Source organism: Talpa occidentalis, unplaced genomic scaffold (assembly GCF_014898055.3).
Source record: "Talpa occidentalis isolate TD23 unplaced genomic scaffold, MPIMG_talOcc4v2.1 talOcc4.15, whole genome shotgun sequence".
NCBI classification, from domain to species: Eukaryota; Metazoa; Chordata; class Mammalia; order Eulipotyphla; family Talpidae; genus Talpa; species Talpa occidentalis.
In genome coordinates, this window is record NW_023601543.1 from 33,399,946 (window position 1) to 33,418,583 (window position 18,638).

The following is an 18,638-nucleotide window of genomic DNA, read 5'->3' on the forward strand; positions in this document are numbered from 1 at the left end:
AAATTTACCAACTATCTACCATGTTAAGGATGGTAGGCATAATGATGAATAAAACAAATAAAATCCCTGACATCCTAATTCACAATCCAACACATATTTGTTGAGCATCTATTATGTGCTATGTGCTGTTCTGGGAACTTGAGAGACATCAGTGAACAAATTGACAAATACTCTTGCCCCTCATGGAATGGAGGCTACAGAGATTCAATAGAAATGTTCTTAATTACAATTGTGTGTCTTTTGGGACTAATCTCTCTGGACATCTACTAGAAGCTAAGAACCGGGGATACAGTGGTAAACACTGTCATCCTTGACATGATGGAGCTTACTCTCCAGCTCTGAGTGGATTTATGTTTAGTAGGAGAGAACAGGGGGAACCAAAAAATTAGAAAACAGTAAAAGACCATTTATTAATAAAGTTCTTAATGTTATCGTACAGGCAGTGAGGACTCGGTGGGGAAAGGTGGTCATCATGTGCACTCAGGCAAGGGACGTGACATCAACAAGAGCTCATTGTTAGGTCGGCGGGAGGGGGGGGGCGGGGGCGGTGGTGGACTCACTGGTATGAGGGTTCAGGAGTGGTAGGAAACAAAGTTGACAAAATAAGATAGGACCATATTTGGGGACCCTTGAAATAAGATCTAGGAATTAAAACTTATTGTCAGGAAATAGTGACTCTATTAAATGGAAGAGAGAGAGAAAATCCCCAGTGTTGTTTTCTTCTATAACCCCCTCTCCCTCCCTGCCCCCCCCCCCCCACACACACTGGCTCCCTCTTGTCAAAGAATACCTTGTAATTTCTCGACTGGGTCTACCTTACCCTCACAAGCAAACCCTGCCTATGTTCTCAGCCCAGTTTTAAGCATTCACTCCTTGTCTCCTCATTCTAGACACAATGAATTCCTCGTTCTTCCTTTCACACCTTGGTTCCTTTGTACAGACATATTTACCCTGTATTTCTTCCCACCTTTCTTGGTGTTTTGAATCCATCACCATCTTTCCTGCTGAGAAGCTTCTCTCCACCCACCCCAATCAGAGGCAATTTACTTGGTCTTCCTTTCCCCGTATAGCACTTTGTTCATATGAAGACGACAGGGATGATCACACTTATTGTCACTGATCATCCCTGACAACCTCTGTCCCCTAGTTTTTTCATTTCAGACTTGTCTCTGCCCTTACTGGAATGGAGGGGACAGAGATTTTTATTAATAAATGGTCTTTTACTGTTTTCTAATTTTTTGGTTCCCCCTGTTCTCTCCTACTAAACATAAATCCTCTCAGAGCTGGAGAGTAAGCTCCATCATGTCAAGGATGACAGTGTTTACCACTGTATCCCCGGTTCTTAGCTTCTAGTAGATGTCCAGAGAGATTAGTTCCCAAAACACACACAATTGTAATTAAGAACACTTCTATTGAATCTCTGTCCCCTCCATTCCATGAGGGCCATGTCCCCTTGCTTGGCTGTGAGTACTTAAGGGGCAAAAACCTTATCTTAGTCTTCTTCAAGCCCCCAGCACCAAGCTTAGGGCTTAGCGCATGCTAGGGTAAAGATGCTGGATAAAGACTCATGCCCTACGTAGAGCTGGAAGGAGCAGGACAGAGGGGTAGAAGAGAGCGGTTAAAGCAGAAAGGGAAGGAGAATATAGAAATCAAAAGGACATCAAAGTAAGGGAATAAATGAGGAAAGAGCCTTCCTGGTGAAGCTCTGGGATAAGTAACATAAAGAACTCAACCAAACCAGATGGGTTTAATAAAAATAAAAACCTTCTTTGGTACCTGTTATATGCGGGTAACACTATGTTAAACACTGGGGGTATAAAGTTCCATTAAACACCTCTCCCTGTGGGTTGGTTGGGAAGATAAGACACACACACACACACACACACACACTGACCAGGGGCCTCCCTGGTGGCACAAGGGGTTAAGCACCGCACTATGAAGCAATCCGCAGCCACTGCAGCACGAGTTTGATCCCTGGCCAGCCAGGGAGAAACCCACATGATGAAGCAGACCTCTCCTGTCTCGCCCGCTGCTCCCCTCAGCAGTGTGTTTCAGTCAGTCTGCCTGTTCTGTTCCCCACTCTGTCTCTGGTGAATCCTCTCAACCCCGCATCTCTAGCCTGTACCCCAGCTCTTGTATACATAAATAAATAAATCTTTCAAAAAAGCTGACCACATCTATACATACAAACATAAAGTTCTCAAAGTCCAGTACCACTTTAAACATCAAGCGCAAATATGAAGCTTGTCAACAGTCAATAAGGTATTGTTTTTAAAAATGTTAGATATGGAAACTGACTTGTCTAGCTGATATCTCAGTAAAAGTTAACAAGGCTAGATTGGAAACAAAGTTCAAAGAAAATGGACGAAGGCAGATTGACATGGAACTGTGAATTTCAATACCGTTCAAAAGTATTTCATTTTTGTGTGTTCCAAAGTGTATAAGTCTTTTCAAAGAAGAAACAGTTAGTCTGGGAAGGAAAGAAAGGATTCTTGGAGAGTCTGAAAGGAGTGGGTGGGAGAAAAGTGAATGAAAAGTAAACAAAAAAGGGAACTGCACAGAAGGAATAATGCGAACATGCCAGTAACAATGGGAAAAAAAAGATTCTCATTCGGAAAACTGGTTTTTCAAACTGTATACATGAATTATCTCGATGTTTAAGTAATCTGTCTAAGTGATGTTTAGCTGACTGCTGTAATGTAAAATATGAGATTTTAAGAAAATAAATAGGAGGTGGTTTTAAATTTTATGATAGGCACTTAGCCAAAGGTAATTGAGGAGAGTCTATGAAAGGGACTAAAAATGAAAATGGTAAGGCTATTATGTGAATAAGAGATAAGATGTATTCTAAGTGGAATGGTTGATAACTTTTTACTGATTTCTAAGACAGGCATAGTAATGTCCTAAAACATCATCCAGCACTTAATTTTTCTGTTTATTAAAAGTGTGATACTAGGATGACTTAGACATTTGCTTTTTTATTTAAGAAACCAAACCTTAACTCACTCCTAAGGGCCTTAGGAGTTAGCCTTAGCAACCAGCTATGACCAGTGTACTCAAAAGGGATTGGCTGAGCACCATATGACCTCATCAATTGAGCATTATGTCCTAGGGCCTTTGGGAGACTATAAAAGGGGCGCAGGAGCCTGCCAAATTGGCTCTTCTCTAGTTTCTAAACATAGACAGCAGGATGTAGGACAGGTAAGTAGAGAAGAAAGCAAGTACCAGGTACCGTAGTAATTGGCTAAGGGTCTGGGTTAATGTGAGTGGGCACTGAGGTTAGAGAAGGGTGGTGGTGGGAGGGGGCAGAGGGGAGGGGGAGGACACTCACACTGAGTTGAGCTGAACCTTAAGTAGGGAGTAGGAAGTAGAGGGTGAGAAGTTGAGTGAGGTATGGAGAGTGGGAAGGGGGTATAGGGAACACAATTTGTTTATTGGGGAGATCTTCATAATGACTGATTGTGAAAAGTGGGGGAAATAAATGGGAAATGTATTTGTTGGGGGAGGCATAGTTTAAATGCTTCCCCTTATAAATTAAGACTGATCTTGAAGGTTACAGGGAGTTAGTAGGGGAGGGACACAAATGCCTACAAAATGTTGACTGTAAAACAAGCAGGAACAGTATGTGCTTTTTTGTGATTATTAAGAGGTTGAACCAGAAAAAGTATTGAAGTCTCCACCTTATCCATGTGGGATGGGCAGGGTCACTTCCTAGGTAATTGGGCTATTGGAGTGAAGTCAAAGGAAACTCAACAAAAAAACCCCTCAAGTTCTTGCAAGGCACAATTGGGGAAAATCATTAAGGCCCTTGCGCTTCAGGGGCTCTGAAGAGCCGTTGTTCATGGCTAAATACTGAATCCAGTAGTCTTTGTTGGGGAACACAGCGGTTTGTACCATGGCAGTCATGTCTTATCACTGCGTGGGCCCCATTTCTGATGGGGGAAGTAGCAGTTGGCCGGGCTTAGTCCTAGGCAAGTTACTTAGCCTCTCTGAACCTGTTTCCTCACTTGTAAAATGAGGGCAGTTGTAGTCTTGACCTCACAATCAGGGCTTTCATGATGTAAGCATGTGGTAACATGGGTCCATGCTTAGCAACAGTGGTTGGCACATAGTGCTCCATATTACAGTCAAATTAATACTTTAAAGTATACATTTATCTTATGACCAAGAGAATTACTTCTTACTTTGCCTTAGATGAAATTAGACATCCCGTTGGCCTGGTGGAACTAAACTGAATTTCTGGGTTTGCTGGTGTGGTGGGGCGGGGGGTCGGTAAGGAGGTAGCAGTGTAAGGTGTTGTGGCCATAGGAATATTAAATTCCACGTCAGCCATTGGTTTAATTTGGCATTGACTGTTATTCAAACAAAGCAGTGTTGTGAGTGGCCAAGGGAGCAGAGCAGACCAACACTTTCTTGGAAATAAAATGTGGCTTTTCCTTAAACTATTTTATTTTTTCTTCAGCCACAGAAATATTTCTTTGCTCTGGGGCTCAAAACCAAAAATCCCTTCCTGGACTTGGTACAAATCTAATACTCAAAGGAAACTTCCATTTAAGATGACAGGGAGAAAGTAGTCCATAACTTAGAGCTCCCTTTAACGTCATTTCCGGTTACTATGGCGTAAGTGGTGCTTTAAAAGTTGGTCTCCCCATTTATATTTCCCAACCTTGCCTCAGTATTTATAAGTGTATGGATGTATCATTCACCCATTCTCTCTGTGTGCTTATGTGTTGGGTTTTTCTAACTTTAGAATAAAATTTTAGTTATAAAGCCTGGTAGTGCAATTCTTTTTCCAGTCCTTGTTCCCTTTGACCTCATACACGTGGCATGATGCTACAGCACATGTTCCTAGGTCAATATTGAAAGCACAAGGAAGTTCTGTGTGACTAAGTCAAATGGAATGTTCCAGTTTTCTGCTTCTGTAACATATGTTTAAATGCAAGGTTTCAAGTGAAAAGGTTTGGGTATCCACCTCACCAATAACACAGGACATTTTGCAACAGCAATGCAATGAATGCCCATTTGTGATGTGATGCTTGTGTGGGTGGTGAGGCGGTGGGCTGGGTAAGAATTGGATGCTATCTTGTAATCCCAGAAGACAGTAGCACACACTAAGCACCCCCTCTCTCATAGAGATAGTGACACGCATGATTTAATAGGAAAAAACCACTTTGGGGGAAAAACATGTTTTTGTGGAGAGAGCAGGAACACCCAAACTGAATATTGGATCTTGACACCTAACAGTGATCTTTCTTTTCTCCTTGGTTATATCGCTCCTGCATTTCTAGAAAGATGAATGCTAGGGATTGAACCAATGTCTGTTTGACCAGGTTGCTTAGGCCACTTGATTAATTCATTTGTACTTAATTCATTTTGTAAATGTGTTTTGGACCTGATTAGATGAAAAAGACAACGCTATTCTGAGGTTCCTGTGAGAAGTAAAAGATCTATTTAAGCTGAGGACAATTTGAATGGTTCATTTGGTCTCTCCTGAAGCCTAAAAGGTGCCGGAAAGCAGAAAACAGTGGATAGCTGTGCTTAAGCTCATTGCCTAAGCTCATTTCCCCTCTTTTAGAGGGAGGTTTAGGATTAACCTGTTACAGGTCAAATGAATGCATTTACTCCTGCTTGCCGTGCAAAAACACACATAACATCTTTTTTGAAAGAGACATCTCCATTTTACAGATGCATCAAAGAACTTTAAATACCCTATAAGAAGGCCCTGCTGATTTGCACGATCCAAGTTTCAAAAACAGCCTCAGCTTTTATCAGCAGTGTTTAGGCTGTGTAGTGTGCGTTTTTTTAATTCCACTTTATCTCTAAGGTTGACTCCGGGGTGCCTCTGACTCAGGGGTGCCTTCTGACAATCCATAGCCCACAACCCATTCATTCTTATGCCCCTTCTCTGCCGCATAAAACAATGTTCGAAAACTGGCAAGCACAAAACAAATGGGGGGACATTCAGCCCAATTTCACCACTCAGGTAAATTTCATTTTTCCTTTCGTTTTTTGTAAAAAAAAACACGTGACTGTTAAGTATCCCTTGCAATTCTTGTTTCGCTTTGGAATTGTATTTGCCATGTAATAAGCCCTTTCTTTCTTAGGTCACTTTTAATCTCTTTTCATTCCTTTTCTCCCCTCTAGGGCACCAGGGGCCGGCGGGGCCGAAGCTCCCAGCGCGGCTGGCGCTGCTGGTGATAGAATATGTAGAAATTATATTTAGGGCGGGGGATGGGTGGGGGGGTGGGAAAGATCCTTTCAGACGAAAACGAAGAAAGCTCCACTTGAAGATCTAAGAAAGTTCCGACACTAGAACCTTTGTATATAGTTTTCGGTAACCTTCGGCAGGGGGCGCTCGGAAGTTGTCGTCACTTTCCGGACAGCCTCCGGGACTTTACCCTCCAGAAATTCGTGCAGTGTTTCCGGCTCTTCTCAGTTGTAGACGCTCGTAAGTTTTCGGCGGTTTTCGGGGAGACTCGGGGACTCCGCGTCTCGCTCGCTCTGTTCCGATCGCCGGGTGCGGCGGGACAGGGTCTGGGGCTAGCCATGGCGTCCCCTTCTCGAAGGCTGCAGACGAAACCCGTCATTACTTGTTTCAAGAGTGTCCTCTTGATCTACACGTTCATCTTCTGGGTGAGAGACTCAGCGCCTGGGGACGGAAGGGGGTCCCGGGCTGCAGTGGGGGGGTGTGGCCGTGAGCGGAGGGAGCTCAGGGCCGGGGTGGGGGGCAGGCGCGCGCGGGGTTGGGCGGCCGTGGCTGTTGGGACCCCGGCGCCGGCCGCGCGTTGCTGGGGCCCGAGCTGGGGGCGTCACGCTTGCGCCGGGGTCGGGGTGCGCGACGACCGCAGCCGACCGGCTGAGCCGAGGCCGGGACGAGTCTCGCGTTGGAGTTCGAGGCGGGGCGGAGGGCGAGGAAGGGAGTGTTTGACCCTCCCTGCCCCCTTCCCGGAGCCCGCAGAGGGGTGTCCCCTGACCGTTGGAGAGGCCAGGCTTGCCCGACCCCTCTGAGGGCTCGCTTGCATAATAGTCTCTTTCTTTTCACTGCTTCATAAGAGGGGAGTATTTCGCAGGTAAGTATGGTAATGGCTCCTCTCCCGCCAATCTGGGGCTGGCTTTTGTTTCCCACCCCTTTGTACCCTGGGCTCTGCGCTGGACTGGGGTGGGGAGTTGTTAGAGGGGAATGTGGGGAGGGGGAGTTCCTGGAACTCATGGAAACTTTTGTTTTCTTTCCAGGAAGGCTTTCCCTCCCCTCCCCCCAAGGAAGCAGTAAGACAGTTAAGGAAGTTTTGATTCCTAAGGACAAATAAGCAGTGGGCTTGTGTTTACACAAAAAGATGAAGTTTAGGAATTGTGTTAAGTTGCCTACTCCAGTGTACCCCACCTGGTTTTGGCCCTGGCTACCCTGGCTGCCCAGTGATCTAGCTGTGGGTTTAGTAAGGCCTGCCCTTGTGTGCAGAACCCCCTCTGCCCTCCTCTCTTGTCTCCCCTTGTCTGCCATACTCCAGCCTCAGCTCTGTGGTCACAGATTGCTAAATCAATTCTCACACCTGTTGTTTCTTAAATACCTAGTGGCTTGTGTTTTGAAGATGCTGCTGTACACATGTATAACTGTCTCCATTCTCTCATTTCCCTGTAGATCACTGGTGTTATCCTTCTTGTTGTTGGCATTTGGGGGAAGGTGAGCCTGGAGAATTATTTTTCCCTTTTGAATGAGAAGGCCACCAACGTCCCCTTCGTGCTCATTGGCACTGGCACTGTCATTATTCTTTTGGGCACATTTGGCTGTTTTGCTACCTGCCGAGCTTCTGCATGGATGCTAAAACTGGTGAGTCCTTGTTTTCTTTACAGTTGATTCTTGCTTGTAGAAAAGTCCTCTACGCTGTACATTTTGTTTCTTGGAACTGGCTATGGCCCTTTATGATTTTTCCTGTTCCTTCTGAAAACTTTCCAAGTAACAGTTCAGCTGCCAATTCCCACTTTTGTTGTGTTTTCCCTGCCCTTTCCAATAAAAACATGCAGAACGGATTGAGCAGACCATTTTTCCCCCCTTAGTCTCCCTTTGCAGCTGTAATGTATCTTATTCATGCTGACTGGCCTTCCTTTTTAATCCACAGTATGCAATGTTTCTGACTCTCGTTTTCTTGGTCGAACTGGTCGCTGCCATCGTAGGGTTTGTTTTCAGACATGAGGTAACCTTGAGTTTGGAAACCTTAATATATTAAAAAATGTGTGCACTAAGAGAAAAATTGATGAGTGGAGTTGAAGACATCTTTTAATAGTCTACAGATCACTTACAGCTATGTTTAAAGTTTACTTTTTCAACCTGTAGCTGAACAATATGGGCTTTCTTGTGAATATTCTAGCCTACTTTGAAAGGTACCCATCATTCTATGTATTTCCAATAATTTTTCTGTGTATAAAGTACTTATGGAAAGTGGAGATAATAGAACTTTACTGTTAGGAAAATATTGATTAAATGTTTCATGCACTTGAATGAAATACATGCTCCCATAGGACTTTGAATTTGTAGTAATTAATTTTTTTATTATATATTATATTTTGTTTAGTTGTCCCCTAGTTAAACTATATTCCCTAAAAGGTAGGCTTAGACCTTATAATTACCATACTTGTTGCTGCTGCAAAGATAAGACTGAAAGAACTTCCTAGAATGTTTGTTTCCTAACATTGTGTCTCTTTGTTATAGATTAAGAACAGCTTCAAGAGTAATTATGAAAATGCTTTAAAACAATATAACACTACAGGAGATTATAGAAGCGATGCAGTAGACAAGATCCAAAATACGGTAAGTGGCCATAGGCCGGACTTCCCAGAAGGGGAGCACAGTCCTTAGCCCCTCAGGATGTTGTCCCCTTGTTCCATATTCTCAATATCTCAGATTAGGGGAAAATGGAAATGTGTCCCTGGAAAGAAATGTGGCATGATACCAAGTGACATCTCTCCATTTTCTCCTAATCTTTCTACTCACCTGCCTCTTTTTTTTTTTTTTTAACTGTAAAATATAACATTTTGTGTTAAGGAACAAGTGCTAAATCATTTGAATTATAATGCCAGTTGAGGACAATGTCTTTAAAATATCAGGCTAGAGTACATTGAGTATAATGTTTTGAGGGCAGGTTGCAATCTAAGATGATACCTTAAATGTTTGACTCTAAAGTTTTTGTTGGATTTTTTTCAGTTACATTGTTGTGGTGTCACCAACTTTAATGATTGGAAGGTTACCGCCTATTACTCAGAAAAAGGATTTCCTAAAAGCTGCTGTAAACTTGAAGATTGTTCTCCACAGAAAGATGAAGATAAAGTAAACAGTGAAGTAAGAAGCTTTTACGATTTTTTATTTGAAAATATTAACTGAATATAGAGTTGACTCAATTTTTATTTTTTACTTACAATATACATACTTTGAAATAGGCAGGGCAAGTAGTAATCTTACTGAGTAAAGGAGGAAACTCTAGCTCAGAAAATTTGTGACTTGGGTTCACAAAATTAGCAAGTAACTTTTAAATGCATAATCCAAAAGGTGGAACTTGTGTTCCCCAAATTTCTGTTGAGAGCATTGCACTTGAAAATAACAGGAATTTTCATATGAGAGCAAATTTTAATGAAATCACCAAGGCTGAGGTAGCTGAAGCTCATCTTTAGGAGATGTATCACAGATTTTATTACTGAGGTACTTAATGTTTTTTTTTTTTTTCTCTCACGTAAGGGTTGTTTTATAAAGGTGATGACCATTATAGAGTCAGAAATGGGAGTTGTTGCAGGAATTTCTTTTGGAGTCGCTTGCTTCCAGGTAAGTCTTTGTAGCTAGGAAAGGTTTCATCATTCTTGTAGGTGTAAACTAGAAGATTTCCACTTTGAAGGCTTTGAGGTTTTCCTTCTGGGGCCTTAGTAGCCAGTCACATTTTCACAAAGCTGTCAGTTGCTCATCATGCTATAGAAAGACATTTATGTCTTGTGATTAGATCTTTGTAACTAGCTTTGTTTTACTTGGGAAGGGGCGGTGTGCTATTTCCATTCCAATTTTTTGATCTTCTGGATCTTCTGTTTCCCACATGACTTTCCCTTTTACCACGACTAGTCATGTCTTGGAAACTACAAAAAGCAAGATTTAGACTGAATTTCAGGCAGTACCTACCTTTTGAAAGCAGTTAGCTGTGGAAAGACCTGGTGCCCTCTTAGTCACGGCAGCCTTCCTGCATTGCAGTTCATTAAACAAAACATAAGCTAGATGGGGGACCTTGTTTTGCTCTGCACTCACTCCAGATTCTAAAATGTTATTAGGCTCTTTCCTGGGCTGCCACTGCCTGATGAGTTGCTGCATCTAGGTTCCAACCTATTAAAATTTAGCTCATACAAGGTCAAGTTGTATTTCCTGAGTTGTGCTTATAGAATTTGAACTTAAGGAAGTGTTTGGTGGTTCAGAAGTTAAGGAGAATATACCTATGTCTTGAGGTGTTTAAGGCTGTGTGTGTTTAATTTTGTCTATATTTTATCCCCAGCTGATTGGAATCTTTCTCGCCTACTGCCTCTCTCGAGCCATAACAAATAACCAGTATGAAATAGTATAACCAGCGTATCACAGGCTTACTCCTCTCCAACTTTAAGGTACGTTCAGTTTGGTGCTCACTTCTATCAGTGTTGGTGTTTACCACTGTTTGCCAAGGTAGTCTTGCCCCGTAGTGTATTTAGATTTTGTTGGTGCAGAGATCAGGTCTTCTAAACTCTAGGCACGGTCAAAAAGGACAGAAGGGCCTCTCTGAATTTATGTGCACATGTCAGCCTAAAGATCCTGAGTAGTCCCCTTTCTAACAAATGTGTAGCTAGAGTCAGAGAAATGAAGAATCCCAGAAGTGGCCTTATTGCTAGGTTCCCAGGCAACAAGTACCCTGTGCTCTTACCAGGTTCTCTAGTCTTTTTCCTAATTCTCATTCACCCCAGTTCTATGGTAAACAGTTGTTAGAGTCATAAACTCATCTTGCCTAACCGGAAACCAGATTTGGGAGAGAAATGTGTTCTAATAAGTTCAATATTTGAGTAGTGAAGTAATCCCTGGGGCACCCTTCACATTTTATTTGAGGCACTGACTAGGAACACCTGAAGGTCTTCATTAGCAGAATAGATTAGAATGTGTGCAAGCAAATAGAGATATTGAAAATTGGGTTGCGAGTACATTAACTTTTCTTCTTTACTTTTAGGACATTTATATCCTCCCCTCCCCCTGTGAACTACAATACTGCCTGGATGGAGGACTGACTAACTACTTACGGATAGACTGAAAAATTACGATAGTCTGATTCAATCAAGACATTTATTCAGTGTTACAAGTCCACTTTCTGTCCCATTCATGTTAGATCATTGAAACACCCCATATCACTCTGAAACACTGGAAGAGCTAGTAAATTGTAAATGAAGCAATACGGTGTTCCTCTTGACTTATTTTTCTCAATGTGGGGTGTTTGAAATGCACTGTGAGTTTGCTGTTTTCATGTAGTGTATAAGAGAGAAAATTGACCCCTTTGAATTTACTGTTAATGTGTCAGGAAATGGACCCCTCTGAACTGCCCCCTTCTCAGCCAAGGTTATCTGATTGATTGTATAATTTGTGTCAAAAAGTTGACAAGGTTTTGTTAGTCTCTGTTCTGTTGATAGGCAGAGTCACGTTGTAGAATGTTAGTGCAGCCTGTAGTTGGATGGCACCCATCAGCATTGCCAGAATGGTGGTAAGGGTCTTTGACCTAAGCCCCCCAAGACTAAAATGGCATACCAGCGTTCTGTGACATCAGGTTGTAGAACAAGTAACTGCATTTCTTTGCTTCCAAATTGAGGTATTTGTTCTGTTTATATTTCCCCCATTGTTTGAAAGGTTCTATTACTTTAACGGTGTCGGAATTGTTATTTTCCTTAGGGATTTAAAGCATCTCGTATTCATTCGTTTTAGCTAGTATTTCCTTGCCAGGTTGATAGGACTTCATTGTCAATATTATGGTCAACTTTAATAATAGTCTTAGTTTCGATGTGTGCCTTTGATTAATAAATATAAATCTTTTAAACAATAAATACTGTTTTCTTCTAAAATCGTCTTTACATTAACTTAGAAAATCTGCTGGGGTGCTTGTTCCCCACTGGGAAAGTGAAGCCCCACATTTCGACTTGGAATACAGTTTGGGGTATGAAATGTAAAACTGGGGTCTGATTCCATGTCATTAAGAGATATTAACATCCCTGTTTACAAAAACAACTCCCTGTGAAAGGACTGCTTGTGATAAAATGGCCTATGCTTAGCATTCTGTAGATCAAATGTTGTGGAGCTGATGGGGAGAGTTGAAACCTGCACCTTTGTGGAGTAATGAAATTAATAAACTTCGAGTTGAAGTAATAAGGAAATTAACTTTTAAACTTTGAGTTGAAATGGGGGGATTCTTTTGTTTGGGGTTTCTTGCTATAGCCACGAATACACAGGTCCTAGCTCGTTTTTGATTGCCACGCATCCACATGGTCCTTGAATTTGATAAGAGGGAGTCAATCAAGATTTTAAGTGGACAAAAACTAGCACTACTGCCTGAGGATTAATGACATGACTTCAAGTTACATGTTGTTTTTTTTTTTTTAAAGATTTATGTGTACAAGAGCTGGGGTGCAGGTCAAAGGTAGGGGGCTGAGAGGATTCACCAGAGACAGAATGGAGAACAGAACAGGCAGATCTACTGAAATACACTGCTGAAGGGAGCAGAGGGCGAGACAGGAGAGGTCTGCTGCTAACCCATGTGGGTTAGCTCCCTGGTCAGAGATTGATCCAACTCAGGGTGCAGCTTCATAGTGCTACATCTTAACCTCATACACCACCAGGGAGGCCCAAGGTACGTGTTTTAAAATACTTGAAGTCATTGGAGAAAGAATATTCTCCATGAAGATATTACAACCTGACAAGGTAGAATAACACAACTGATAAACAGCGGCTCTTCAAATGCAGTTGGCTAAGGGAATTTGTAAAGCTAAGGAAATTAATATTTAAAGGATAATCTGTGATTTTCCAATGAGTATTTTTCACTAGGGTGGCCTTGAAGAACAGTTAAGGTTTTCTTTAGTGTGTGTGTGTGTGTGTGTGTGTGTGTGTGTGTGTGTGAACAGCTTTTCCTCAGTAGTAAAAAATGGAAAGCAGAAAGGAAAAAACACCCCTAATGTGGATTTATTTGGGATAGCCAATTACAAAAGTCCCTTAGAGCTAATGTGTGCATGTGCACACAAGATTGTAAAATTCACCTCCACCTTCCATGTGCCAAAGGTATCCTGTGGGTTGTCTCACTTCCAGGCACCAGGTTGCTTAACTGCCAGGCAACTCTGAACTCCCTTTGAGAAGCAGAGCGCCATGGGTGTATTTTCTGGAAGTGTGGAAAGCTTGGCAGTTTTGGCCTTTTCCTGTGGAGGACTGGGTTTATGTTGTAGGCATCAAACTTTTGTGGAAATAAATACCTACTACAGGGTATAAATGCCATTTCTGTTTTTCCTCAGAGCTCACACAGGATTCTTTGTGACTAGATGTTTTTGCTCCTGTCAGAATCCAAATTGGTACTTTGCCAGTGAGGCGGCTAACCAAACTGATTAAATAATGAGATGGAAAGAAACGTATACTTTATTGTGTGAAACTGAGGAAACTTCAGGTTCCTTTAGACCACTTCCATGTGGGCATTTATATTTGTAAAAAAAAATCTCACACAAGGTATAAATACCACTTCTGCTTTTCCTCACAGCATACATAAGACATGCTGGGATTTGGTATTTTTTAAACTTTACTGCCCTTCTAAGTTGTCGCCTTGACTGTGATGTGGCAAACCAAACATTTTTTAATTCAAAAAAGGAAAACAAGAAGTTAATATCAGGAAAGAATATATAAATCAAAATCATTGTAGCTAGCAAAATGAGACTTGCATTTTTATTTTTAATGTTTAAGTTCTAGAAGTAATTGTAATCATAAGCAAGTGTTGCTTATGATTCGTAGGGAACAAACATGGTTGTAAAGGCAGGACTGGACACAGTGCAGGTTTCCTGATCCAATGCAGACTGGGTAAAGGAGGAGTCAGAGTCCTCAGTGGTTTTTTGCAGGTCTTTCATTGGGATTTAGCAGGTACACGGCAGGCAGGAGTGCTGGGGGGCCGGGAGGCTGGCAGGCCTCCCGGCCCCCAGCAAGTCTTTACTCTTTCTGGGCTCTCCGGTGTTCTCTCTGCTTCTCTGTTCTCGGCTTCTCTTTCAGCTTCTGCTGGCGTCCCCGTGACGCCGCCCTTAAAAGCCCAGTCTCAGCCCAGGTAAATCCCACCTACCTATGCCCACACCCTACTCCAGGTGCCCGCCATCAAGCATGCATTCAGGACTGCAAGGCATGCATTCAGGACTGATGGTGGGAGGGCAGAAAAGCCTAACATTTTTCCTTACCCTACAATGGTATAAAAGTTGCTAATCAAAATGAGAATTTCTAGAAGACATACCAAGAAAAACATAGCTTTCTTATTTCTATACTTGATTTTAGCCATAAGGCTGAGAAGTGATTAATTCCTTATTTTTAAACATGTGTAGAGAATGGCTACACTCTCCTCCTCAACTAGGAAATAGTGGTAATGACTAAAGTTTATCGAGCACTTACTATAGGCTGTGGGGTAAGCATTTCCCTCTCTCTCTCCACAACTACTTAATGGTGCTAGGACTATCATCTCATTTTACCAATGGGAAATTTGAGACATAAAGAGGTTAGTTTTTCCACAGTTCCTCTGTTGGCAAATTTGGCAGAAAGTTAGGTATTGAACCCAAAAGGTTTAACAGTAGAATCCCTGCCAACACATTTTCTATCCAGAATCATACATGCAAATCTCAGGGATTATGGATTTTACAGCAATTCTTTGCAGCTGCCTTGAAACATAATTATTGATGGTTTTCTCTAAAAATATTTTTTGGTTCTAGTGTTAAAAAATGAGAGTGTATACATAGTTTTAAATAATTCCCTAATTTAGCAGCCATTGAAGTTGTTCTTTAGCTCAGTGCTGCTCGAATTTTAATGTTCCTAAGAACCACGTGGAGATCATGTTGGATGCAGATTCTGACTCAGGAGGTGTTGGGTGTGGGCTGACAAGCTGCTGGAAGGGGGACCACAATTACAGTGAAAAGGATTAGGTGACTTAGTGCAGAACTACGACGCGCTGGAGCCAACATCCACTGCCTTGTGAGAACCAACTGTTAGCTTTTCAGGAATATTGGGAGTTGGTTATTAAACATAAGACTGATTTTTCAATCATCGATCTAAAACCCAGATTCCTTGTGAGAGGGAAGTCATGATTTAATTATGGCTTTTCTATTTGGTACCCTTATCCCATAGAGCTTAGTTGAGTTAGGCACTTGAAAGAGCACAGCAAATGGTAATGAAATAAATGAACGAGTGAATCTAATTATAATTGTTCTTTAATGTTCTAAGTGAAATAATTTGTTGATTGAAATAATGTCATTCCAATATAAGCTACTGTCTATATAACGGAAACCACCTGCTCATTCAGAAACCACAACCTCAGAAACTACTACTAACTTCCTCCTGGGCAAATCACTTTTGCTACTTCTCTTTTTTGATCTTGTTGCTGCATTTGATGCCACCAAGTGTTCTTGGTTTTTGTATTGACCTTGCAATATCCTGATTTTCTTCCCCTTTATTGCTCTTTGTAGTTTATGCTGCTGTTTTAATTTCCTCTTACTTTTCAAGTGGGCTGCCCCCAAAGGCTTGTATTTGGCCCTCTGCTCTTAGATTATGCTGAATTTAGAGGAATTAAATGTAGATGACCATCAGGCCTACCCCCTTGGCCTCTGCGTTCGTCACAGTTTTTGCTTGTTTCACCTTTTCCTGTCCAACACCTCAAAGCTTAGCATTCTGAACACTTAAAAATATTTCTTCTATAGCATCTGGTCCATGCATAGCAGACATTCATTTGATGTTGGCTGAACTGCCTTCTTCACCCAGAAATACAGTTTATGGAAATTGGACATGGGCCAGTTACTCTTAAGAATTCATTATCATTTGCTCTGTCTCATGCCTTTATCTGGTGAATACGAATCTTTGGGTAAGATTGTCATATTTGATCTGGTGCTGCTATCATTACTATAGCCTCAAAAAAAAACAAAAAAAAACACTGAAGTAGTGGCCTGTAAAGACTCTTCTTTCTCCCGACAGAAGTTTCTCACCATCTTTTCAGGGAAAAGATTATCCTAGTAGCAATATCCTGAAAGCAAATAAAACTGGCAGGGAACTTGCCTTTATAGAGGCAATCAATTCACAAGTGCGTACATACAGCTTCTAAGTAGGTGGTGCAGAATCATCTCTGGAAAGCCACAGTCGCTACATTATGCACCCAGTTAGGGAAACATCCTGGGAGTATAATAGAGATTTTGAGAGGTGAGGGATGTCAGCTCCATTCTGTCCAGAAAGGTCATGTACTTCCTTAGTAAGAACGTGACATATAAGAGAATGTAGACTCTTTGCCAAAAGTGTTTCTTCTGCTCCAGAGGGGAGTGTAGGGGCTGGAAGGGCCAGAGCAGGATCTCTATGACCCTATGCAGATGGGTAAATGAAAATCCTGGAGCCCTTGGTGGCTTTTCAGGCTTTTATTGGGATTTTTACCGGGTACATGGCAGGCAGGGGTGCAAGGGGACTCCTCCCAGCCCCCAGCAAATCTTCACTCTTTCTGGGCTTCACTCTGTTCTCTCGTGGTCTCGTTCTCTTTCTGGTTCCATTCTGCTCTCTTGTTTATTCTTGTTCTCTTCCTCTGGCGTCCCTGTGACGCTGCCCTTATAGGCCCGGTCTCAGCCTAGGTGTGCCCACCTACATCTGCCATCACCTCACTCCAGGTGCCCGCCATCAGGCATGCATTCGGGACCGCAGGGATCCATCATTAATCCTGATGGCGGGAGGGCAGAAAAGCCTGACAATCATTCAATCATTAGGTTAAGAGAATAATGTTTATTGAATGCTCACTAATTGCCAGGCATTGTATAGGATGCTTCAATCCCCTACCCTGTGTGGGGAGGTAGTGCTAGTCCCATTTCAGACAACCAGTGAAAAAGCTGAATAGGTTAATAACTTGCCCAAGGTCACACAATTAGCATATGGCAGATCTGGGATTTGAACTTAAGTCAGAGTCTGAAGCTCATGTGTAGTGCCAATGTAGAGTAAATGATTGTCAGGCTTTTCTGCCCACCCGCCATTAGATTAAATGCATGCCTGATGGCAGACACCTGGAGGAGGGTGTGGGCATGCATAGGTGGGCACACCTGAGCCAAGAGACTGGGCATATAAGGCCAGGGCTGCAGAGGACGGTGTGGTGTGGAGTGGCAGGGTGTGGAGTATGGTGGAGTACAGCGAAGTACAGTGGAGACCATGAAAACAGCTAAAACACCAACACAGCTGTTTGAACTGGTGATGAACCTACCCGGCTTGGGATGGTTGCTTTGCAGACAGGTAAAGGAGGAGCCCTGGAGCCCTCAGTGGCTTTTTCAGGCTTTTAGTGATCTTTCTACACCACGTGCAGTGCGGCAACCAAGGGCAGGGCAGGGAGAGAGGCCTGGGGGCCGGCCAATCTCCACTCTTTCTGGGCTCTTTTTCTTGCGCTCTCTTTGCTGATCTCACCACTCTCTGTACTTGGTTCTCTGCCGCCCTTATAGGCTCCGTCTCTGGCTCAGGCGCGCCCACACACGCACGCCCACCCCACACTGCAGGTGCCGCCATCAGGCACGCGTGTAAGCCCACAGATGTCACTCATTGATGTTAATGGAGGGAGGGCAGAAAAAACCTGATCACTTCCATTTACCCTACGCCATGCTTTGTGCATTGGATTTTTTTTTTAAAATCTTATTAGCAAAAGGCTCTGGGATTATGAGACTAGTCCATGGCCAGAGGACAGAAGAAAGAATCTTTTAATCACTCTTTACTGAATACGAAATTTTCAAAACGGAAAATTTCATCCTATTTTCTCACAATATGCTCTTGCAGGGTATTAACATACAATAATAAAAACAAACAAAACCTGTTGTTCCTCCCTTGGCCCCACAAGAGTTATTGAATCAAAGACATGATTACAAAGAGTTAATCACAATCTAAACATGAACGCCTCCCATTTTCTTTTAAGCATCTGGTTACACAGCCTTGTGCTTCTTAAAGCTTACAAGCTAATATTTCCTATATTAAAAAAAGATATTACACAACACTTAGCTGCTTTCCTATGTATTCCTTTGTGAATATCTTCAAATATTACGTGGAAAAAACACCCCCCGTAAACAAACCTCTGCAGCACAAACGGACACATGCTGGAGGCAGAATCACAGTCTGCAGGCACAGATACAAAGGTGCTTGTGTTAAATGTTTTTTTTTTTTTTCTTTTGCACATGTGCACGCTTGGAGATAATCCTTCCCCCTACAGGAGAGCAGCAGTTTCTGAGGCTGCCAGCCTCCAGGCGCAACACAGGGACCTAGGGAGTTAATTCAGAACTTATACCATGGCTCAGTGCATCCTTGAACCGCCCCAGTCCACAGTCTCGCCCAGGCAAGGGAACAAGCAACACATCCCGCACCCAACTCTTGTTGGCCTCAACTCCAT

The 18,638-nt window shown here is 42.5% G+C and overlaps 1 protein-coding gene across 4 annotated transcripts; it reads left to right on the forward strand.

Annotated features, from left to right (window-relative positions):
* The first annotated feature begins 6,301 nt into the window (after positions 1-6,301).
* TSPAN6 (tetraspanin 6) lies at positions 6,302-12,389 on the forward strand. Of its 4 annotated transcripts, XM_054695650.1 has the most exons (9): positions 6,417-6,448; positions 6,567-6,633; positions 7,637-7,825; positions 8,115-8,189; positions 8,705-8,803; positions 9,197-9,331; positions 9,725-9,808; positions 10,518-10,623; positions 11,214-12,389. In XM_054695650.1, the coding sequence occupies exons 3-8, from the start codon at positions 7,814-7,816 to the stop codon at positions 10,584-10,586; spliced, it is 474 nt and encodes a 157-aa protein (XP_054551625.1). In that variant the 5' UTR covers positions 6,417-6,448; positions 6,567-6,633; positions 7,637-7,813; the 3' UTR covers positions 10,587-10,623; positions 11,214-12,389. The 4 variants fall into 4 exon arrangements, with proteins under 4 accessions (XP_037368111.1, XP_037368110.1, XP_054551625.1 ...); XM_037512214.2 differs by having other exon boundaries at positions 6,302-6,633; positions 11,214-12,388; XM_037512213.2 differs by lacking the exon at positions 6,567-6,633 and having other exon boundaries at positions 6,409-6,448.
* The last annotated feature ends 6,249 nt before the right edge of the window (positions 12,390-18,638 follow it).